This window comes from Gallus gallus, chromosome 7, assembly GCF_016699485.2.
Source record: "Gallus gallus isolate bGalGal1 chromosome 7, bGalGal1.mat.broiler.GRCg7b, whole genome shotgun sequence".
NCBI classification, from domain to species: Eukaryota; Metazoa; Chordata; class Aves; order Galliformes; family Phasianidae; genus Gallus; species Gallus gallus.
The window spans coordinates 34,702,135-34,725,713 of NC_052538.1; the positions used below are offsets into that span (position 1 = coordinate 34,702,135).

The following is a 23,579-nucleotide window of genomic DNA, read 5'->3' on the forward strand; positions in this document are numbered from 1 at the left end:
AACCCACATAAAAATAAATATGCAAAGCCAGCTGAAAGCATGAGGCCTGTAAAACGTTTGGGCTGGCTTAGACAGCCTACAAATGGCACAGCGGTGTGGCAGTGGCTTTGTACACCCGCAGGATGCTGTGCCACCTATACCCTATGATTCTTGCTCATGTTTTGGCAATCCCAACCCAAAGAGGGAGATGGGCATGACCATACAGTGCTAGAGGTGGACTGCAGTAGTGCTGGGGGCTTGCAGAGCTCCTGGGAAACATCAGTTCCCACCTTTGTACTGAGCAGTGTCTCTGCTTACCCAGGCACACACGTCCCCTGATTCATTAACATGGTAACGATCTCAGGGTGAGCATTAATGGCCACATCACTGCCAAGCATCTGGCTGAGGTTAACGGCTTCCACGCGGCAGGTAAGCGCTGCAGAGGAAAACATGAACGTGTTGTAAAGAAAACCCAACCCCTCAACATAAAACTTGAGGAACAATAAAACACAACAGTTGCAATGTAAGCACACCCTTTTGTGCTGCCCATCCCGCAGCACATGCGGTGTGGGATCACACTCCACACACAGGCTGGTGGTAACAGGCTGGGATGAGCAGGACCTTAGGACTTTGGCTATTAGGAACCATTCCTTCTGCAAAGAGCAGTCAGGCAGTGGCACAGCTGCACAGGGAGTGGGGGGTCACCATCCCTGGGGGTGTCCCAGAGCCGTGGGGATGTGGCACTGAGGGACGTGGGCAGTGGGCATGGGGGGGGGGGTGGGGTTGGGGATCCTTAACGACTCCGGCCATTACTTGCAGAAACGTGAGTGTGCCACATGAAGTGAACGCAAATTCATTCTTCCTGCAAAAACGGATGTTTCAGCAAAGCACGTGAGACAAAAAATGCACTCATTCCAGAAACTCAGAAACACAATGGCTGTGCCTCCCCCCCTCCCTCTGTGGTTAACGTGCCCTCATTCGCCCTCTCCAGACAGAGCCAATTCCACAGCACCTAACTGAGCTGCTGCCCTCAGTGAGCATTTGCAAAGGAGAAATCTCACAGCTGGATGAGCAGACTTGTGCAAGCTGGGATAACATCAGCACAGAAACAAAAACCTCTGAGAAACAGCAGCACCAACCACCCAACGGTCCCAGGGCCTCAGATGCCAGAGCTGCACCCACAACTGCAGGCAGCTGCTGGGTTCTGCTGATCTCGAGGCTCATTAGTGGAAACACAGCTGTTTTCTGCAGGAAATTGTCAGCCTCTTGATGTAATCCCGGCTTGGTGGGGGTGGCTATTTTAATTACCACCTGGAAACAGATAGCAAGTGTTTACAAGTTGCGATAGGCTCTCCCCTGGGGGAGAGCACAGCGCTTTCTTAACTCTTTAGCACTGTGACCCAGGGAATTCTTTATTTACTGCTGCTTGCATTGGCTGAGCAAAGCTGGGAGGGTGATGGATGGGACTGGCTGGTGCAGAGGCAGCAGCAGAAATGTCAGCTGGCATGAAGCTGAGGATCTGAGATGCAATCAGCTCAGACAGAGGTGTCAAGGCAGCCAGGTGCAGCTCGCTGCAAAGCTTCTGGCACGCTTGTTTTTAGCATTTTAGCTCAGTGCTGCTCTCAGCATGCAGCGTTTGCCCCTGCAGGAGCACACACAGCTGATTGGAAGGGTCTGTATCAGATACAGAGGCAACCACAGGCTCCAGGCACCTGGAATGGTCAGGGAACTAAATTACGCTTCAGCTGTGGTTGTCTATCCAGGATGCCTGCTCGAGAGCTGGAAGGGACCAGCCAGGGTGCTGTGTTATCTCTGTGAGCACAGGGCTGCTAGGCAAGCAGATGCGTTAACTGGTCCGTGATCACAGCAAGCACTGTGTGCAAACAGGAGGCACAGGGGCTATTTTGCACACTATCACCTATGATGCTGGTTGTGCATCATGAGCAAGACCAGGAGAAGCACCAAAGCTGCGAGACAGGCACCGGAGCCAACAGGGAGCAGCCAGAACCCAGGGCAGTCTGCAATTTGCCATCAGTGCTGCTCACCTGGACGCCATGCACAGTAAGGAAGGCCGTGGATGCTCTGCCAGCAGAGGCATCACCCACCTGCCTGAGCAAACCAGCTCCAAACGCAGCACGAAGCACCGCATTTTCAGGCCCGTTTCTGGAAGCACAGATAGAGCTGTATGGAATGAAGGCTGCTGTCAGCTCCTGTGCCGCTTGCATCTAAATGAGCCCCCCCAGAGGAAGCCCTCTTCCCTATGTAAATAGCAGAGCTCGTCCCCGCAGGCCTGTCTCTGCCCTATGTAAATACACCCACAGCCCCTCCAGGCCTGTCAGTGCCAGGCATTAATGAGCCCGCAGAGCCGTTTCTTCTCTCATTTCGTTTGGCAGTGCAGATGCTTAAGTCTCTCAACGCGTTATTCAGAAAGTTTGGAAGATGTAAAGCGTGCCCGAGAGAAATGCCAAACCCCCCAGCTGGTGGGGGAAGTGTTCATATAACTTAGAGGGGGGAAAAGAGCTCTCGGTGGTGTTTACTGTGTGCATTACAGTTTTCCAGTTGTTAAGAACTGGCTGTATCCGTGCAAGAGCAATCTGCTCATAAAGAGAAGCTCCAGACGGTGCTAAAAGAGATGGATTTCTGCAGAGTCCCAGCACGCAGGGCATGGCTGCATGCAATGCCAAAGAGAGAGGTTACTTTACTGTACCGCTGGGAGAGATTTGTGGGTACCCACACCAAAATGAAGGGCTGCTTTTTTATAGCATGTCTGAAGTGCAAGTTGGGCACGTAGATGTGCACCAGTGCTGCCCAATGGCTGCAGTGCCACCCCCAGCACCAGCAGGGCCATGTGGGTACCGGGCTGCACTGGGTTGCCCCTTCCCATGGCATCCTTTGTTGCCCATCTGGCCGCCCCCGCTGACCCCATCCCCTCCAGATATGCTGCATCACCACCTATGGAAAGGACTTGTCAGACTTCTTCTCGCACCACACCCTCATGTTGTATTTCTACGGCAAAACTGAGATGGTTTCTCCATCCCTGAGCTGCACAAAGAGAGTAGAACTTTGTTTTTCCAGTATCTCATACTGCATTTTATTCGGGTAAAGCACTCAGCCTGGCTGGTCCTGCTCTGTACTACGGCCATTAAATAGGCAGTAGCAGTGACGGGAGGGGAATCCACCTGAAAAATGGCTTAAATCCAGCGGCAGCTGCTGCCATTAGAGACAGTACTCCTTCACTCAGTTACTCTGAGATGTTTTTCTGAAGGTCATTAATGGGTGTCAGGAGACGAAGGAAAGCTGTGCAAGGCAAAGCAGAAAGAGACTTGTTTTCCAGCGGACGTCCTGCAAGGGAAAAAGTAAGTACAACCAGACGGGGCTCCAGCAGCTCCAAGTTGCTGTGCAGTGTTGACTAAAGAGAGGGATGGAAAAGGTCCTTTCGTCAGCATCTGTGGCAGATTGAAGGGTAAAAACCCAAACGCCAAACAATGAGATATTTTGAATGCCATTGGGCCACCCTCGTAGACGTTTTCCTGTGCACAGCCAAGCAGGCAGCAGTGATAGCTCGGAGAGAAGCCACGTATCCTGTAAACACCCATCAGCCTCTCTGAATGCGATGGACAGAGTCACCACGGAGAGGCTGAGCAACAGAGAAGGCATTTTTTCAGTGCTATCTTGGCCCTGCTTGGCAGCTGCTTTCCTCTCTTGCACAAGATGTTCAACAAAACAGGAACGTGTGTGTTTGCTTGTGGGAGCTTCCTGAGGGCCAGATCGGAGCCAAGTGAGAGCCTCAGCGCCTCCGGATGCACAGAGTGCCGAGCTCATCTCCCCCTGTCCCGGTGGGAGTGCATCCCCATCCACCCCACGCTGACTCACCAACCACCCCAGCTCGCCGCTGGCTGATGGCCATCGCATGCTTTCATCACAAGTGTCAGCTTCTGGGTCTCCGGGGTGCCCGTATGGAGATGGACGAGGCTGATCATTGCCTTGAAGAATCAGTTATTTGCTAGTAACACTGTTGGATTTTCCTACCTATATATATGTATTTAATATGATGTCTCCCTAGAGCAGTGCTTCTTCCTTAAGAAAATGTCTTTCTGGCATTGCAGCCTTTCAAGAGACATGACAGGTCTTTTGTAGTAGGTGTTGGTTTCTTTCTTTTTTTTTTTTTGGAACAAATGCACAGAAGTTTCAATGCAATTCAAACATTGCCACGGCAGATTGGATGACAACAATTATACCTGCAAGAAATATCTTCCAACATATCAACCAACCCCCTTCCCACAGGCTTTGCAGGCACCTTTTACACTGCATTATTAGATGTGCAGGTACAATGGGGAGTAAAAGAGGCTTTGTCCTCCCTTGGCCACACCAGAGCTTTGCATCAGCGATGGCAAAAGCACTCCAGTAAATCATTCCTCCTCCATCCACCTCCCCCACCCCCTCAGGCCAGCAATGAGATTGCTTTTCCACCAAATTGTATAATATTTTCCTGCTAAGGGATGTCAAATCCTCTCTCTAGCACTCAGGTTTCCAGACAAAAGAAAAAGGTGGTTACCCATTGGCCACAGCGCGGTGCTGCCCTGCCAGGAACAGGGCTGATTCTGCTGGTGGTTGTGGCTGATTATTTTACTTTATTTTATTTTATTATATTTTATTGTTAAGGCTTTGTCTTAATGTCAGTGGGAACGGTGCCTTCAGACACAGTTAGGCGTTGTAGTTTTTACTCTGTGAACTGTTACGTATCCCCATCTGGTTAAGGGCAGCAAGCGTCGGCACAGCAATAAGGACAAATATTTTGCTGAGGCCCCAGGAGTGAATTCTCTTTTCAAATTAAAAGTGCAAATCTGGTGCTGAGAATACTGAGTCAGCACTGATGGTTTAGATCTAGGAATTGCATCTAATATGCTTTCCCAGATATTTTCCAACATACACAAATATGAAATGCCTTTTTCGAGTGGAGCTCAATAGTTATAGCAGTGCTTTGCTTGCCATATAAAGTAACTGTGAGAATAAGAGCTGGGAAGTCTCTTACCAGACCTAACACCCATCTGCTTTGCTGTATTTGTTTATGTGTCCACACAAAGGATACGATCAGACTTTCTTTCTTTTGCTGAACATCTATTGTTTTCCACAGCAACTGCGTCATGAAGGAAGGAAGGAATACATGTTTCACTTACGAGGTTATTCTCCTGAAATGCTGTTTATATCTTACAACAAGCACGGGTCTACCCTGGTTGACCACAGCTGTTTTTACCTGCTGAAAAAGAAGGCTGCTCTGTGGGGTTACATGTAAAAGTGCATCTCAGGCAGTCACGGCACATACCACAGCCCCTTGGCTACCAGCACTGACCCTGTGTGGGACGCTTGCTTTGAGCCCTGCCCTTGCTGGGCCACAAGGAACCATCAGAGATGAGAAAAGCGAGGTGTTCCCAGGCAGTGCTGCTGCAAAAGCCACCTGAAATAGCAGCCCCGGAGATCCAGGAGCATACCAATAGATGGTATGTGCTAATCCACAATGGACTCACATCCCAATTTTCTGTTTAGTGTAAGCACACAATAACAGGTGCGAAGCTCTGTTTCTCTAGAGAAATGACATCCAGGTATGGGACCAGAGGCAGCAGATGGGAGAGCCCAGGAAACAAGGCAGTGCTGGTGGCACCTGGCAGCCCGAATGCTCAGGTCACAATGGGATGATGGACATGTGAATATGAAGAGGAGCTGTGACAACTGCTGTAAAACAGCAATAAACCTAAAAGCCAGACAAGAAGTGAGCCGTACCTCTACCAGTGCTGCTGTCAAAGTCGACTCAATGGATGTAGTTCAGCCCGTTCCTGACCTGCCAGTATTCTGACTGACATCAGTGCTGCTGGTTTATGAGCCCTAAGCACTTCTGCAAGTGCATAGGAAACTCCAACTATACAAACCAATAAAAAGAACACTGAGACCCTGCAGAAAGGAGAAGGAAAGATCAATAGAGATATTAGAAAAGTGCACTAATTTCATTACAGGTCTATCCTTCATGGAGGATTTTCTCCTTTACGAGGTTAAAAAACTTCTCATCCTTGCTTAAGCACTGTGGGGAGCACTGAAGAAGGCCAAGGTTTGGTCAGCAGGGAGCAGGAGGGGCCCTACCAGATCTGGCTCTGGGCGCTCTGCCCTGCCCCCCTCCAGCCTCTGCATGTACTACTGCTACAGAGGAACCTGGCATAGATAGAAGCCTTTAAACACTCCTCCCTCCCAGCTCAGCACATCACTTCAGCTCATCATCCTCCCACTTTGACAGTGTATTTTAAAACACAGCACTGGTACTAGTTTAACGACTTTTATCTTTCATTGGCATAACTGCAGTGGGTAATCAGTCACGACAAGAAAATGCCTTAAGCATGATGAGCTTCCAACTAAAAGTCTAGGAGTTGCTGAAAGAACACAAAGCATTTTGAAACTCGTTTCTTTAATAGGATCATAAATTCAATTTCATAAGACTTTGCATGTAAAAGAACTAATGGTCTGTAAGTCTCAGCAACGTATTTCTGAACATTCTGAAATCACAAAACACACTTTCAACTTGGCTTTCTAAAAAGATCACAGAAGGATGTGCATCTGGACTCATAATGGATCTCCATGGAAAAGGTTCAACTTTAAATCACACACTCTTATCTGTCATGTTCCTATGGAGTGCCCTGAGCCCCAGTTTCAGTGAATGAGATGGAATTCTGTAGTGAGCACTCAGTTTTAACTCCAGGCACCTAACCCTAGAAATGAAAGCAAAGGGCAAGGCAGACACAAGCAGGTAAGCCTAAACAATATACTTAAAAATGTTTTTTACAACTATATTCATACCTTGACCTATCAAAAACTGAAAATGTGTACAGCTGCTAACAAAAGAGATATTTAGTGTTCTAAGGCATTCAATTCAGAAAGTAATTAACAGTGACTAAGTCTTCATCAGGCTGTCCCGTCCTTACAGGAGGTGGCAGAAATCTCCACAGTCTCTGACATGTTCTGGAAAACACAACTGGAAAGTATGAATAGGATAAAGGTGTTTCTGTTCTCAGGTACAACTAGTTACTGCATTAACTTATCAGTTTTACACAGAAAAAAAGGACTGCTCCTATCTGCTGTATCTGCACCACGAGATGTCTTAGATCAGAAAAACTACTCTATTCCCACATTGGGCCTAAGAACTGTATAAATAGGATCTGGTTTAAAAGTTTAAATGTGCCAAGATTTTTACAGCAAAATTATGGACATACTTCCATGTCTAAATAACATGCTGTCCAGGGATGCTGCAGCTGCTGTTACTACTGGAAAAAAACCTGCTATTGCTCCTATAAAGACAAACTCGGTTTCTTCTCTCAGGAACTTCTGGTGCCAGCTTGTAAGGCCTTTTTCAGGACATGACAAGCCTACAGATTTAACAAGCGTTCCACCTTCTCAAGTACCAAAGGTCTACCTTTGTGCATCTCAACAAGAACTTTCCTCCGCAGATAAAGGCAGCAGCAGCAGGCCACCAGTCCTATCTTCAGTGGTCATCTCCTTGCACAAAGAAACACCTGAACTTCTGTGCAGCACTTCATACCAGGTTGGTTCATCCAGCTTTACAGTTACTATTTCTTATGCTAATGAAGAATCTTCAAAAATTCTTCTTTTCACATCATAAGCTGCATGACAGCAAGACAGAGTGCATGTGGCCAGAATGCAGCAAATGAAAGGAAGGATGTGTCTCTATCTGGACAGAAGAGGCTTCATTTCTTCCATCCTGAAGCTCACCAGGATACAAAGATCATTTGTTTCTTGGACTGAACTCAATTTGGTATCTGGGGAGGAATGGGCTTTTCATCCCCATGTGCAGCATTCCCAGACTGTGTGTAGGAGCAATGAAGCAGATCTGAAGTGGCATAGAGGTACAAAGGTTGCACCAGAACAGCTTATGAGAAGCGCAATGTTCAACAGACATGAATGTTATCTTTCTACCTGTTTTGAAACAGGCCCTGCATCTTTTTGTTCACTTCTCGTTTAAATTCAAAAACTGCAGAAGAACTTCCTATCAAATCAATATGAGTATCACAAGGAATAAACAAAACATTAGGGAAGCGGGATTTTACACTTTCACACACCGATCTGTATTTCTTCTTATCTCTGATGCACCTCTCAAAGTTGATCCTTTCTTTACGTAAACTTTTATGAAGTTTTATAGACTGATTTTCAATTTTCTCCTTGACTCTTAATACTTGTCCAGCATCAGGCCTGCTTCTGCCTCTCTGAAGATGTAGGGTAGTTATATCACCATCAGTGACGTCAGAAATCACAACATCGGTGTTTGCGAGGAGCTCCTTGGAAAAGAAGCACTTCATATAGTGATATACATCTGTGTCAAGAACAACCACTTGCTTTTCCCCTTCAGCATCATGAACAAAATTATTCATCTCTCTGGTGAGTCTGTGTCTCTGCAGCCTCTTCTTTGGTCTCTGATGGGACTTACTTTCTTCATTTTTGTCCTCTGAGAGGGATTTTGCTTTTAGTAACAGGAAGTCTCTTAGCCATTTCATTGCTGGAAATGACCCTTGAACAGAAATATGCCCGTTGGATTGTAAAGAACCAAAGCTCAAAGCTGTGCTCTTCTTTTTAAGTTCTTGTATTAGATCCTCCAAAACAAATTTATATTTGAAAACAGACATATCGAGGACAGCTGTGACAGAGCTGAAGACCTAGAATTGCGAATTAGAGAAGTTAGGTAATGGTTAACATAGCTAAGGAAGCACAGCTAGATAAACTAAGATGAACTTACATTTTCACAGTAAGCAGTTACTTTCAGAGGATAGTATCTGGGCAGCCTCCTGTCTTCTAGTCGATGCTCATTCTTCTGTAGAACACTCCCTACAACTAAAGAGAAAGCCAGATTCACTTGTTTGGCAGTAGGATAATGTGTTATTGCCAGTCTGACAGTGCAACATTGTGTGAGTGTTTCCCTCTTGATGCTTTCCCTAAAATTTCCATACATACACACAGGTGATCCAATTCTCTTGCCCAATATATTTGCATTAGTCGAAATGGTTCAGAGAGACAGAAGCCTGTCTCCTTAGAACATTAATTGTCAGAGATTTGCTCCCAAAGGCCTGACTACAAAGATCATGTTATGCAGTGCTTAAGTTTGTTTCTAGAAACAGACAAAAGTTTGTGCAAAGTCTCTTCAGAGTCTTTTCTTCACTGAACAGAAGGAAAATCCTACAACTCTGACTAAAATAGAGGTGTTGGTCTCCCAGACACATAAAATCCTAATACCAGTAAGCAATTTAGAATCACTTGTTTTAGAGTAAACGCTCTAAGGCTAATTCCTGGGAGAACTATTCCTACGGTATAGTAGTGGGAATACCTTCTTGATCTTCAAAAGTTATATATGCAACTCCTTTTTCCGTTGTTGGATACTTCACTTCTTCCACATCTCCACCGTTATTCTTTGCCTTTTGGAAATGAATCACCAGAATGTCGCTCATGACATCATCGTTCAGAACTCCATCTGGAACACCAGAGATGACAACGGTCCTTGCTGATTTAGCAGCCTGTCCCATGTCCTGCGCAGAGAGAAATGGCATGCTGTAAACACAGTGACCTGCATAGAGGTTACCCAGAGCCACCACGGCTGCTGAACTGGCTCCCTTTTGTTCAGACAGCACATTCCTTTCATAGATAACTAAGACTGCTTTATCAGATTCTGGTTTCAACGAATGCCAGATTCCTTCAGGCACCTTCACATTACTATGCGGTAAAAAAAGTGTCACTTACATACCCTCGGTATCCTCTTTTGTTAAAGCAGTAAAGATTAGAACTAAATTTAACAGCTTCCCAATGAAAGGCCCAGTGTTATGCTGGTACGATTGTTTGCTCTAATATTCAAGATTTGAAGGAAATGGAAAATGTTAATTGCATGTACTGTTCAACAAGGACTCTCTTTTCAGAGTGTCAAGGTCAGCTTCAGACAGTCCTTACTTGTTAAATTCACAAGAGCCGGGACCGAGGGTTGTGCTCTGACTCAGCTCTCCCCATTCACTCAGAGGACAACCTTGTTAAATCGGAGGAACATAATCCCGGCCATCTGAGACCTGCAGTGCATAAAGTAACTACACACATGATTTTCATCAGAGCCAGACCTCCCATTGCTGCAAACATGAAACCCATCCTAAACAGGATTTGCATCTATGCCTTGTTAGGGAAAGCATCTTTTCTTTCCATTCCTGCTACACAAAAATAAACAGTATTATCTCAGTGAAAATATGGAAAAACACCATAAACGATGGGACTCTGAGGAGATTTTGCAATGGTTTGTTGGCTTGCAATGAAGGGAAGGAAACAATTCAGCACGTTTGTTGATCTAGCAGTTGGCAACCCTGCCTGTGGCAGGGGGCTGGGACCTGATGATCCTTGGGGTGCCTTCCAACCCAAGCCATTCTGTGATCCTGTTTGCATGGGAAGTGTTTATGGCAACGAGCTGTCGCTAGCTCTGGAGCGACCACGCAAGGACTGTCCTTCAGTCTGCCTTCTTCAGGCTTCTCTCCTGGGCTCACATCCTCCATGCTTCTCTGACGAGGGCTCTCCTGGCCCCGTGCTGTGTGAAGCTCTGGGGTCACCGGGCGCTCACTGAGCCCGCAGGACGCGCGCGTTCTGCCCGGATCCACACAGAGCGGCGCCGCAGCTCTCCTGAGGGGAAGAGGAGGCAGAAGCCCACGGGAGCACCAGGCCTGCCTCTGCCACCCACCCAAACGGAGAGCCGGGCGGGAGCTCCGATGGCCCGAAGTGATTGTTCCAGCGGTACCGCTGTTCCAGCAGCACGAACGGGGCACGTCCGCGGGCTCTGGGCGGTGCCCATAGGCACAGCGCACCCGACCCTCCCGCGGCGGTCGGAGACCGCGGCACCGCCGCCATGTTACGCCCCCCGCGCCCCACACTTGCCATGGCGTCGCTGCGCGGCGGCCCGGGGGGTGAGGGGCGGGGGAGCAGCCCCTGGAGCACCGCCTGCGTCTCGGCTGCCGATCGTTGGGCCCGGCTGGAGGGAAACGAAAGCGAAATTTGAGGGCCAGGCCGGACACGGGGCCCGCGGGGCTGGTGGGGGACGCCGGGAGCAGAGGGAGGGCACGGCTTGGGGGGCGCACGGGCGGAGCGGAGGGTTCCGCGTGGCTGTAAGGTGGAAGCGCTGAGCTCAGCGCCGAGAGGAGCGGAACGCTGCACGTACCTCGGCAGCTATGTTCAAATCTCTCTCGATTTTGAGCTTTTAAGCCCCGTGCCTTCTCGCTCCTCCCACTCAGGGAGACCACGGCACAACGGTAACGCTTTCCGTCCCGCTCAGGCTGTGCTTCTCACCGTTCACCAGTGAGGCAGGGTTGAAGGTGCCAGCATGCTAAACCCAGCTTTTCCCCCTTTCCTCTCCTATCCGACCGACGCCGTGGGACTGTTCGGGGAAGGCACCAACCCGCACCACCCCCCGCTCCTTGCCGTTCCCCGCTCCCGCAGCCGGGCGATGCTCCGTGCCGTTACGCGCACCGAACGCCGAGCGGAGCTGCAGCCCCGCGGACCGCGCTCCAACCGCCCACAGCTCCGTGCGTGTGTGTGTATTCCCTTCCGTGTGCGTAACGTTGGAAGGACGTCTAACATCGCCTATGGTCCCGCTGTCCGCCTACCAGCACTGCCTGCCCACCCCTGTCCCTCAGTGCCACATCTCCGCCTCTCTCGAGCGCTTCCACCACAGAAGTTCCCTTCCGTGTTTGACCCGCGTTGCTTTTAACTTTAAGATTACTGTTGTCAATCAGTTGTTAAAAAGGATCATAGAACTGTAGACTCATAGGATGGCCTGGGTTGAAAAGGCCCACAATGTTCATCCAGTTCCAACCCCCTGCTATGTGCAGGGTCGCCAACCAGCAGACCAGGCTGCCCAGAGCCACATCCAGCCTGGCCTTGAATGCCTGCAGGGATGGGGCATCCACAGCCTCCTTGGGCAACCTGTTCAGTGCGTCACCACCCTCTGGGGGAAAAACTTCCTCCTAATATCCAACCTAAACCTCCCCTGTCTCAGTTTAAAACCATTCCCCCTTGTCCTATCACTATCCACCCTCATAAACAGCTGTTCCCCTTCTGTTTATACACTCCCTTCAAATATTGGAAGGCCCAATATTGGATCACGGCAGAAAAATACACCCCCTCTTAGAGGAGAAATCCTCAGCTTTTACACTTCAGTTTTATTTCAAAGCTCTTTCAGAGTCAGAACTGGAAACAAAAGGGGAAGTTAAGAGGCAGACAAAAATATCTTCCCCTGAACACTCTGTGCCTTTTTCCAAATGCCACCCCTAACACCTGCCCTCCCACAGCTGCCTCTAAATAAATACATAAATGCCTCAGGCCATGTGTGCACCATCACGTTGCTCCTCCAGCTCTGCTCCAAAGCAACTGGTTTGAAACAACCACCTGATTTCACAACTGTAAGATGTTACGTTGGAAAAACAAAGAAACAAAAATGCCACGGTAGGAATAAAGTATTAAAAACAATATACCAGGCTGTTAACTCATCAGAAGCTCAGCAGCATTTGGATCAGATTGTAGAGGAAGCACCAAGGACATACCAGCATCGTGACAGCTAAAAGCAGTATCAGTGATGTGTCTTTTCTCACAGGTTGCAAGTTCATAAGGAAATCTGTGGTATTTTTCCACAGCCAGCATGTATGTGTTGGATATAAGTACATACCACTACTGTTGTAGCTTTATCACCAATTCAATCATGTACATCTTATGCAATTACGTGATAGTGGCTTTCAAGTATTTGAGTTATGTTGGCGCACACCAACAAAGCCCCCAGAACTGTGGGTCTGTGAAGATGCCTTACACTGGGTTATGAATGGCTTCTGTAACAAAAATTTAAGATGGAATAGGTTAAAGTGGGATAAATCCATATAAAATGGACAAGATACAAAGTCTGTGAACTTGCAAGAAGTGATCTTAGATTGAGTTACATGTGCAGGTGAAGGCTTTCTCCATGACTTTCATCAGGAACACCTGGGACACAAAGCATTAAGTTTTAGTGAATTTCTGTTCAAGGTTTATGCCATTAAACAGATCAGAAAGGTAGTTCCTCTTTTTCAATTTCTAAACATTAAGGCACAACTAAACAAGAACCACTGGTGTAATTTATCCCTCTGATGAAGCAAAAGCTCAGAACTTCTGAGAGAGATCTACAATTTTCTGTATGGCATTCTAACCGTCCTCTTCAAAACAAACCCACGTAGCTCCTTTTGATACATATTTGATATTCTCTGTTTCCCCACCACCGTTACTAGGCTTCTGGAAATGAATTTCAATCATATCCTGCACGCTTTCCTCATCATCTTCAGTCTCTTTAATTCCTTTCAGTAGAATGGTCTTCGTAGAAATACCAGAAAAGAGCTGTTGAGGAAAGAAAAATACACTTGTATTACACAGCAGCCGTTGCAGGTACACCTAAAGGAACTGAGATACTAGAAATAAACATCCATTGGGATCTTTGATTACGTTTTATGACTTTGGACAATGCACTACGATCTACAACTGAAGATAAAAGGAGTTTGGAACCCCACCACACACTGCACCCGCCAAGAATGCTGTCGTATCTCAGAAATGCACACACTCTAGTCAATGCTTTAATTATAAAGGCCTGATTATACACTCAGCAATGACTTGATTACAACCTATTCATACAAAATCAAAGACAATTTCAGTGAGAATATCATGAGCAAGCAGCCTAGCACTACAGGAAAACAAGTTATTATTTGGGTCGAACGGCTGTATGAAAAAATGAATCAGCAACTGTTCCACAGAACAACAAGGCTCTCTGCTGAGATTACCAGCACGGCCTCTCATTAGGGCTGAAGAGGACAGTGCTTTGTGCCATGGAAGCACATTGTTGTGCTACTGTTAACCTGCTTCACAGACTGTTCTACAGTGTCTGCCTCCCAACTGGCACAGGTGTTATGGTATGTAATGATATAATCTGGTCAACATAAGATATGCACACCGTTTTAACATGATTTTTTTTTCACAGGATAAAATATAAGACTACCAGCATATTGCAGAGTCACACTGCTACTCAGTTTGTGAAACTTCGTATAGAAAACTGAGGCAGTCCTCAGAACTAAAAGTTCTGCCCATTTCTTGTGTTTTCTATGGATCTCATCTGCTTATGGAGTATCCTAAACTGGAGTATTTTACCTGAAGCTTTTCCAAGTGTCCATCAGTGCTTGGGGACACAGAAAGTCTATGGCACCTTCCATTTACATAGAAAGGGTATCTGGTACCTCTCGCAATGCTGGCCATTGCTGTAAGGGAGAATGAGAAACAGAACAGTAATATAACCTAAAATGTAATATAACTTAAGTATAACCTAAATATATATATATACCTAAAATATCAAAGAGCAGACTAACCTTTCTCACTTGAATTTAGAAATAAACATATGATAGTGCATTTGCAGATTCTTCATATGTTATTTGAAAAAAAAACAAAACAAAACAAAAAAAACAGTATTTGGCATTTCCAAAAACCAAAATCAGTAAATACCCACAAAAGCTTCTGAAATAAATCTAAAGCAGCTGTTCTAAATAGATGTGGCTCCACTGATCTCTGTAGAATTTCATGCACTTAAACCAGAATGCCTACAGTTGGGCAATCTGAATGCTTCTCTCAGCTCATTGTTATGGAACAAGAGCTAAAAACCAAATGTTTTCCTAATTTTCACAAGAAAAGTGTCTAGCAATCCAAAACAAAGAAGGATTTCTGGCAAAGTTAAGAAAGGAACAAAGTGGGCACACTGCATATCAAGTCATGTTTGATCAAAAAGGAATGTGATGAAGTACTGCTTTATTCACAGATGTGTGGGTGAACCTACATCTTTTCCTGATCTATTTAACTCTCCTTGGGGAAGAATTAGCTGCGTTCACTGGTTAAGTTAACTCAGAACATAAGGGAAAGGACAACAGTGGCTTGTATATCCAGCTAACAAAACATTACATACAATACCTCCAGGTCTAGTGAACGTAATAACAGCTGTTCTGGACCTCTTGTCATATTTTATATTTTCTACTTCTCCTCCTCCATGTTCGGATTTGTAGAAATTCAGCTCTAATTTGTCTCTCATCCACTCATCAGGAATTGGTAGCTCAGGGATTTCTGAAACACTGATCTTCTTTCCAGAAATTGTGATGTGGAGCTGAAGAAATAATTTTAGTGCACTTTGTGATCAAGAACACCCACAAAACCAAACCTACAGCTTTTTAAGTATTGCAAGTGTGTATCTTTCTGATTTCGTATTTCAGTTGATTACCTCAAATTTGATTCCTATTCCAACTGTTAAAGGCACCACTTTCACATCTGCTGTAGTTCCATCCAGGTTCACAGTATGCTTACCCATTTTTGTCAGTCTCTGGGCAACTAAGGAAAAATCACAAGGTTACGGGTAAGAAAAGCCTTGTTTAATCACCGTAACTTGACAATCTGTCAGTCTCTTAAGCACAATCTCCTTTTACATTGTTAAAAGAGAGATAACTGACAGTTAGGCAACAACTGCCCACAACTTCAGGGGTATCTGCTTCTGTTCAATCTCACTAGCTATAGGCAACAGCTAAAGCACCATACTATCTTTAGAATAAAAGATACTGTCAAAAGACGCTCTCACTGTATGAAATATTAATACTAGACTCTGGTATTTTATTTCTAAAATCCACAGGTAAAAACACATTGCTACCAGAATGCCTTCTGAGACTGTTAGATTTTAGCTGAAATAATGGATCAGACGCCACTTCTGTATCTGCAATATACATGCATAATGGAGTCAGCCATTATGGTAATGAAATACATCAGAGACATTAATTTTGTACTTAAAATATGCATCATACCTTCTTCATCTTCCAAGGTAAGCAGTGCGTGGTTTTGGTTCAGTTTGAATGGGATTCTTGTTGTTACAGAAAAAACGCAGCGGGTATTCATATCTGGAAAGTCACCCTCTGTGTCTTCCATGTTAGTGAACACCACTTTCATTTCTGCCACCTTTTTTTTAATCTAGTATTTTAGAATCAAGACAGAGAACAAACTTCAGGTAATTTATTTCATAACAGGAAAATAAATAGTAGTCTTGCCTAGAAGTGCCATTTGTGTATATATATGCTTAAAGGTTAAGAGTCAAGCAGATTGAAGTCACAGCTGGTAGCAGAGGTCTAACTGCTAACTATATTGACTTGCTGCAGATGTCTCTTCCTGGGATTTTTGCCCATTATTTTAGTTTTTCTCAATTCTCTCCTTTGATTAACTTTGAACTTGAGCTCGACCCTACAGGGGCAAAATTCAGTTGAAGTCTACAGGTGTTCCTGTCTGTAGAATTAGAATACTTTTGCTAAGTAAAATCTGCAAAATGCAAGTATCAGAGTCATCACACTATTGTTTATTTTCACTTACATTATTGTTCTACAGCAATGGTGAATCTGTTAATAAATTGCCTTGCATATTACTGTTGCAGTAAAACAGAAGTATTTTATAATGAGGATAGGTTAAGGTACTCATGAAAACACTGGTTAGGAAAGCCTACTTTAATAGATAGCAAGGAGTTTCAGATGTGACTCTTTCCCCTTTTGTTACTGTTTCAAAATAAAAGGAAAACACTGTTTGCCTCCAAGACAAAACAGCCAGAGCAATAAAAGCATTTCTGCCACCTATCTTCAAAACTAGCATGTTATCTAGGAGCTTGTTTTCTTTCTGTTCTCACTACTGCCAAAGGACTCATTCTTTCTGCCATCCTCTCACCCAAGAAATATTAAATGCGAGCACTTGAAAATTAGCAATACTATGTACATTTTTTACTCCAGTGTCTTCTACTGAATTATTTTCTGCTTTTCTTCACTCATCTCATGTCTTCAGTATCTCACACACTCGTATTTGTTTCCACATCCTTACTCTTCTTCACATTATCTTTCCAAGTAAAGTAAGAAAATAGAGCATCAAGCTGCACTTTATACTGAAATCAGTTGAGGTTTAAATGCTAAATCAGGCTGGATGTGGCTTTGGGCAGCCTGGGCTGCTGCTTGACAACCCTGCACATAGCAGGGGGTTGGAACTGGATGGTCATTGTGGTCCTTTTCAACCCAGGCCATTCTATGATTCCAAACAGCCTAGAATTGACCAAAAATGTGTCCTTCTAAAATAATAATTGTAAAATATTGCAAGCATTACCTTACCATCCTGCGAAAGCGCTGAACAACATTCTGCAAGCTCTTCTTTGAGCTTCTCAATCTCTCTCTTCAGCTCAGCATTCTCTTGGTTTAGCACACAAAGTTCTTCCTACAGCCCAAAAAGTATTAAATGCAAAATTGAACATATAGAAGATAGAAGTATGTTTCAGCAAAATCTGTAGACATTAGAAAGTGTTTCAGCTTTCGAATATTATAAATAACAGCCACACGTGAGGCATTTTTCCATAACTTCAACTATCTGCAAGGCAAATCCACTCACCAAGGAGCAGTTTTGATCAAAGCAAATTACAGTAAGGTTTTTCAAACAGAGCATTTGTGTTTCCAAGCATATGCTGCGTACAGTATATCACCCAGTGCTCCCCATAGCTGCATCAGTTTCAATCTCAGAACCTACATCAACACAAACATTTCCTCTTTCGTACCACGTGATCTCAGTAGCTGTTATTCCCAGTTCTGAAAAGTTTACCAGGTGGAGGCATTTTAGCAGGTGAGGGCACACTAAAGCCTGTCTAACTAAATCCAGCATTTCCCAGACAGGGAACAAAATATTGAGAGATGAGAACATTGCAGATGTAGTGAGTTCCATCTACATGCAACTGGAAGAGATTTCCCTTAACGTCATGAAGCAACTGAGACACTTATACCAGCTCCCATCAGCTGATGTGAAACAGAAGCCTGATGATGATAATGACATCTTCTTTCTATGCAGTCTAAACATTTATGATTGGAGAGGCAAAAGCAACTTCTAGAGAATCGCACACCGACTTGAATGGGCAGAGCATCATCTGCACACAGGTAAAGTTATTTGCACATATGAGATACTTCACACAAATAAAACACAAAAATAGCCATGCCACAGAACACTGCTCACCAGTGATGAGAGAAAATATGACTTGAAACAACAGCTTCTTAAGAGAGATTTTCAAAATGATGCAGTTGAAGGAAGAAGGACCTCTCCATGAACCCAGATTAATTAGTGTGAAAGGCCCACAACGATCGTAAGGAGTGATGGAAGCCGAAACAACATATGTTTGAGCAGAACCAAAGCTGAAACAGAACTCTGTATGCAAGGCTGAAACAGCTGAATTTCATAGCTATGTTATCCTCTGGTTTTTATTCTCCCTGCAAGTAAATATTTCCTGGTAAAATACAGACAAGCCTTGTCCATTTTATTTTTTAATGCTTAACCTAATAGCTATATTTTAATAGCTTGCAATATGGAAGCATAACTTGCTCATCAGTGGCTCTCAGGCTAAACAAAATGACACTGAAACCAGCTCTTTTACAGCCTGTGGAAAATTCTTTTGCTGTCCTGACAGCTACACAGCACTTTGAGGTAATGAACCAATTTGTTCCAGAAAGAAGAGCCATCTTCAGACCGCTTCTGGCCCTTGCCCAGTTTACTGTCACTTAAGAAATGCCAATCTCCTGGGTGCTGTAACCTCATCTAGGAGGTGCTGGGATTTAATGAAGCAATGGAAACAACCCATTCAATCCCATTCAATTCTATCTTCATGACACAAAGCTGAAATATATCAGTTAGAGGAGAATCTTGGAAGACTGGTTTTTATCTTCATTTTCCACATAAGATCAGTCTCAGTTTCTCAGTACTGTAAGACTTATTTTATTGCACCAGTTCTTCATCTGCCATTGCAAACCTGTGTTTAGAATAGCCTAGTCCTACAGTCTGCAAACTGGTACAGCTATTTCAACTGGAATGGAAATATTACTCTTATGTTCTCTAACCAATACTCCCCTCACAATTCCAGAAATACTGACAGCCATGAGTAAGCCTTCTCCATACCTCATAGGCAGCCTTAGACATGGCACTTTCTTTATTAAGTTCCTCTTGGGCGTCATTTAGCTCTGTCAGCTCATGCAGTATTTTCATATATTCTTCGTCAGCAATTGCTTTGCTAAGTTGAAGGTCAGCTTTTGTTTTCTCAGCTTGTTCAAGTCTTTCCTGGATGGTAAAAAGACTTTTAGATTTTCTATCTCCACAAGAACAAACAAAACCTTAGGTAAACCCTTTACATGTACTTAGTTTTAATGCTTTGGATAAATATTTCTCTTAGACATGCAAGTGGAGCCACCACTGAGATTAACATAGGCATATAGCATTACAGAAGAGAGAGCATGTTAGACAAACATCTGTTATAATGGGGGGAGAGTGGATTTAGATGTAAAAGGATGGACTAAAGCCCTTCCAAGTGTCTTCCATCTAATTTCCACGATTCCACACGCTTTATAGAACTTGCCTTCCATTTCTCCAGTTCTTGTTTAAGACTTTCCATCTCATCTTTGGACGTGTCAGAAGGGTCAGGGGTTGTCAAAAGCTGTAGAGAAAAGACACACTGAGTTTTATTTCCCAATGAGAAAATAATCGAAGTACTTCATAATTAAATGTTCCTAGTATCTGCGTGCCAGAGGATAGCATATGCCATTGTGTTTTAATTCAAAAACTTAGTCTAAATCAACTAACCACTTTCAAGGCTGGACAGGACCAAAATCTAAGAAAATGGAAACTGGTCAGTACTCATTATTTTCTAACTATCCAGCTGGAAGCATTCACAGGCTAGTACGTTAATAAACCATAAAAGCAAGTGGTCTCTGTGTTCTTCTGCTGAGAACTGAGCCCCTCAATCCCACAAAGGTTTATCCGTAGGCTTTCTCAGCAGCTCCTCTAAGAGGGTGTATAAAGCCTGAAGAGAAAAAAACTACAAAATGCGATATTTCCAAGCCCCACTACATAAGGAATGGTAACACCAGGCGAGAGAAAGGCAATAAAAGAATTTCAGATTGTTATTATGTCAGGGCAGAAGCTCACAAGCACAAGGAAATGACAACTGGATAAAGCCCAAGAAGAGAGAAGATCTCTGTTCTGTTTTGTTTCTATGACTGCAATATTCTGCAAGGAAAAAAAAAATCCAAAGAGACCTACTGAAGCAATCCCTCCCTTTTACTTAAGATTACATAAAACTTGAATGTGAACCATGAAACTCAGGCTTGGAAAAGGCCTGTTAGATTATCTAGTTAATTCTCTTGATAATTCTGGGTTTTTCCTCAAAACAATAACATATAAAATATTTTTTTTCCAACTGCTTTGTCCAGTTTCAAAGTCCTGTTAAGCAACAGGGAAATCCCCATCTGCGTAGAACTGAAAACCAGAAAATATTCCTTCACTCATGGGAGTGAGCACAGAAAAGCAGAACGAGGCACGTGCTGCAGCTGGAAGCTGATAAGAAAGGATGCCCATTTGGTATGGAAAATGCTCTAAGGCAGCAATTTTCAACCTGAAAGAAAAGAAAACAGGAAAACACAAGAAATCCAAAGGAAAGTTTCATCCAAACTGCCTCCCACACTGCAAGAACTGGGTTAAGGGGAGCCCCGGGAGAAAGGAAACCCCCTCAGAAACCTCCACGGAAGCAAACAGCAGATGAAGCAAGACGAGGAAATTCTATCAGAATTGGTAGTGCAGATGCTTTGGGATGGGACTCCCCTATGGAGACAGAAGGCAGTCAGGACAGGAAGCACAGGGCCAGGCCCTGCTGCAGTGCAAGGTGCAGAGCTGTCATACTGGGCAACGTCACCTGGAGGTGAAGGTGTGATTAAAGGAGGGGGATGAGGAATGTCCCAAGTACTGAAGGGTGGAACGAGGCAGGACGGCGGTTTCAGAAGCACTGCCCCAGCAGTCCAAGCACAATATCTCCCCTCAGAGAAACCGTTACCAAATACAGAACAACGGGGAATACTTACAAAGCCATTGTCTTTCAAAGAATACAGTGAGCTTGATAAATCCATTGGAACCTGAGGGAAAAAAGTCACAAAGTTACATCTTTTAGCTCTTTTTGTGGCAAACAGTTCAGAATGGAATACCATATGATGATTCAACATTTACTAAAAAAAGGAATTAGATGCAACAATGATATATATATATATATATAGGGAACTTGAAGCCTCCTTCCCCGCTACACATGAAAGCCAGAGATGTGGAGAATTCTGTATCGCACAACTGAACATCTCAGCCCTGAAACACGGGTCGTTGCCTTTCTGCTATGTGTGCAGCGCCTCTAACGCGCAGTCCTGGAGGTGCCCGAGGCCACGGGTGGGCCCTGGGCAGCCTGAGCGGGTGGGGGCAGCCAGCCCACGGCAGGGGTGGCGCTGGGGGTCCCTTCCAACCTGAGCCCCCCGGCCCCACACAGCGGTACCTGCGGAAGCGGCGGGACGGCGGCGGGCCCTGCGGAGCTCCCGGCGGGACGCCTCTCCCTGCCCCCTTCCCTCCCGCGGCCGCCGGCTTCTGCTTTCGCTTTCCCTCCCGCTGGAGGAGGAGCCAGAGGTTCCCCAGCTGCTGCGGGCCGTTGTGTCACCGCTCCTCTTCCTCGAAATCACGTGAAGGAAGGTGGTTCCTTCGTCCTCCTCCTCCAGCGGCGGGGCGCACCCGGCCGAGGAGGGCTGGGAGACGCGGGGCGCTGCGGGGCGCTGCCCGCCCGTGGCAGAAGGCTGAGGGGAGCGGGCGGGCACGAGGGTGTGCGGGCTGCCAGCGGCGTGCTGCCAGCGCCCGTCTTCACCCATCTGTTGGCCGGGAGCTCCTAGCTCGGCCCGTGGCTTTTCCTTTGTGCCCTCAGGCTAATTTTGCAGAATTTGGTTATTCTAATCCACTTTGTCTGGAAACAGCTTTGTGTTATAAAGAACGGGTTACTGGGCAGTGGCAAAAGGCATCAGTGGTTGGTGACAAGTAACCAACTGCTGATGGAAGCGCTGCATTACAAAAAACAACTGCTGGAAAACACAGGCCTCAGAACTGACAGGTGGGAGATGGCCAGGAGCCGCTCCTTGGGGCTGGGGCAGCCCACCATCTTGGGAACAGCCTGCCATGTTGGGGATAGCCGCCATCTTGGGGACAGCCCGCCATCTTGGGGATAGCCTGCCATCTTGGGGACAGCCTGCCATCTTGGGGACAGCCCGCCATCTTGGGGACAGCCTGCCATCCTGGGGACAGCCCTCTATCTTAGGGACAGCCTGCTATGTTGGGGACAGCCCGCCATCTTGGGGCATCCTGCCTATCTGGGGACAGCCCACCATCATGGGGATAGCCTACCTACTTTGGGATAGCCTGCCTACTTGGGGATAGCCCGCCATCTTGGGGACAACCCGCCATCTTGCATCCAAAGGATGGTGGGGGTGGCTGCTCTCTCTCATCAATTGAAGGTGCACAGTTGCTTTATAAACCCTTCATTATATAAATCTCCCATGACCATAAAAGTGCCCAGTGGTTGATGCATTTGGAACGGGGCAACAAAATGGATATTCTATAACCAAGCCAACTACATGGGAGTTGGACTCTATCTGTAGAGGTTCCTTCTAACCTCTGCAACTCTGTGATTCTGTGGTTAAGTGTTTAAGGCCTCTTTGATTTTTATTTCAAGTCCTTTGTCTGGCTATAATGTGTGTTTGGTGACTCAGATTACAGCACTAGTCTGATGATTACCTTCATTTCCATCTTTCAAAAAAGCCCCACTTACGACTACATCAGATTCCAGACCTGCAACTGCAGGTTGGATGTTAGGAACAATTCCTTCTCCAAAGAGCAGTCAGGCAGTGGCACAGCTGCCCAGGGAGTGGGGGGGCACCATCCCTGGCGGTGTTCCAGAGCCATGGATGTGGCACTGAGAGACGTGGGCAGTGGGCATGGGGGTTGCATGGGGTTGGGGATCCTAGAAGTCTTTTCCAACCTGTGTTGGAAAAGTTCTGTGATTCTAACTGTACTTGCACAGCACAGGGGTAGAGGAGAGCTTTAGCACACATGGAAATCAGCTTTGAGAAGCCAGAAAATGTGGGCTGATATGAATTATCTTTGCAGATGTTTGCTGTCTTAGCCAATGGGCACTCATTCTCTAAAGAGACCTCACAGAGTAGCTTTTTAAGGTAAAAAAAAATGGGGTAGATTTCCATGATTATAAGTTTGAAGTAGAGAAAGCTCTGTCTCTTCCTTTACAGGGAATATAGAAGACTTCATTTCCTGACCGATCCTTCTTCATGGAGTATCTAAAGGGAAGGGTCTCATATGGATTCTGAGAGAGGTGTACAACTCACTTCATTCTGCAGATGATGTCGGTGGGACGGACTGAACTCATGGTAGGAGCTGTGCAATGGTGGGTGCAAAGTGTGTGAGCTTAAAGATGGAGAAGTGAAAACACAAAGAGTACCACAGCTGTCTTTCAGCAGCAGCTCTTGGATTCAGGAGCAGACTGTGTCCAAGACTGTAGCCAAGCAGTCAGATGCTGATGGAGTTCAAGACGGTTAATATCCATTTAGATACACATAGCAGATGAGCTGCAGTCATGA

At 45.5% G+C, this 23,579-nt stretch overlaps 3 protein-coding genes across 8 annotated transcripts in view; 1 reads left to right on the forward strand and 2 right to left on the reverse strand.

The window, feature by feature from the left end:
• Window positions 1-6,413: 6,413 nt before the first annotated feature.
• Window positions 6,414-11,596, reverse strand: RBM43 (RNA binding motif protein 43). Of its 6 annotated transcripts, XM_046944177.1 has the most exons (6): window positions 11,515-11,596; window positions 10,854-11,020; window positions 10,733-10,785; window positions 9,353-9,551; window positions 8,768-8,862; window positions 6,414-8,687 (listed from the first exon to the last, which is right to left on the reverse strand). In XM_046944177.1, exons 2-6 carry the CDS (start codon window positions 10,927-10,929, stop codon window positions 7,950-7,952), a joined length of 1,161 nt encoding a protein of 386 aa, XP_046800133.1. In that variant the 5' UTR covers window positions 10,930-11,020; window positions 11,515-11,596; the 3' UTR covers window positions 6,414-7,949. The 6 variants fall into 6 exon arrangements, with proteins under 6 accessions (XP_046800133.1, XP_004943089.2, XP_046800134.1 ...); XM_004943032.5 differs by lacking the exon at window positions 10,733-10,785 and having other exon boundaries at window positions 10,927-11,020; XM_046944178.1 differs by lacking the exon at window positions 10,733-10,785 and having other exon boundaries at window positions 10,927-11,020; window positions 11,467-11,596.
• Window positions 11,597-12,186: 590 nt separating this feature from the next.
• Window positions 12,187-22,127, reverse strand: NMI (N-myc and STAT interactor). Its single transcript, XM_046943932.1, has 11 exons — window positions 22,088-22,127; window positions 21,443-21,612; window positions 20,991-21,041; window positions 19,493-19,570; window positions 19,039-19,197; window positions 17,215-17,322; window positions 15,888-16,050; window positions 15,317-15,423; window positions 15,013-15,202; window positions 14,206-14,312; window positions 12,187-13,404 (listed from the first exon to the last, which is right to left on the reverse strand). The coding sequence occupies exons 1-11, from the start codon at window positions 22,125-22,127 to the stop codon at window positions 13,216-13,218; spliced, it is 1,362 nt and encodes a 453-aa protein (XP_046799888.1). The 3' UTR covers window positions 12,187-13,215.
• Window positions 22,128-22,156: 29 nt separating this feature from the next.
• TNFAIP6 (TNF alpha induced protein 6) overlaps window positions 22,157-23,579 on the forward strand; it is a 30,178-nt gene continuing 28,755 nt past the window's right edge. The window contains exons 1-2 of the mRNA XM_040703510.2: window positions 22,157-22,442; window positions 23,232-23,369. Of these exons, the coding sequence (XP_040559444.1) occupies window positions 23,340-23,369 (30 nt within the window). The 5' untranslated portion in view covers window positions 22,157-22,442; window positions 23,232-23,339. The remainder of the gene's footprint in view (window positions 22,443-23,231; window positions 23,370-23,579) is intronic.

Bases quoted from the DNA above. Each gene is read 5' to 3' on its own strand.
- RBM43 (XM_046944177.1), bottom strand. From the start codon at position 10,929: ATGGCAAGTGTGGGGCGCGGGGGGCGTAACATGGCGGCGGTGCCGCGG. The intron at 10,786-10,853 runs CGCTGTGCCTAT...GAACAGCGGTAC, and splicing joins CGCCGCGGGAGGGTCGGGTG to CGCTGGAACAATCACTTCGG. The intron at 8,863-9,352 runs GTATTCCCACTA...CTTTCTCTTTAG, and splicing joins AACTTTTGAAGATCAAGAAG to TTGTAGGGAGTGTTCTACAG.
- NMI (XM_046943932.1), bottom strand. From the start codon at position 22,127: ATGGCGGCTATCCCCAACATGGCAGGCTGTTCCCAAGATG. The intron at 21,042-21,442 runs GTACCGCTGTGT...TTTTTCCCTCAG, and splicing joins CCGTCCCGCCGCTTCCGCAG to GTTCCAATGGATTTATCAAG. The intron at 19,198-19,492 runs GCAAGTTCTATA...TTTACCATCCAG, and splicing joins AAGAACTGGAGAAATGGAAG to GAAAGACTTGAACAAGCTGA.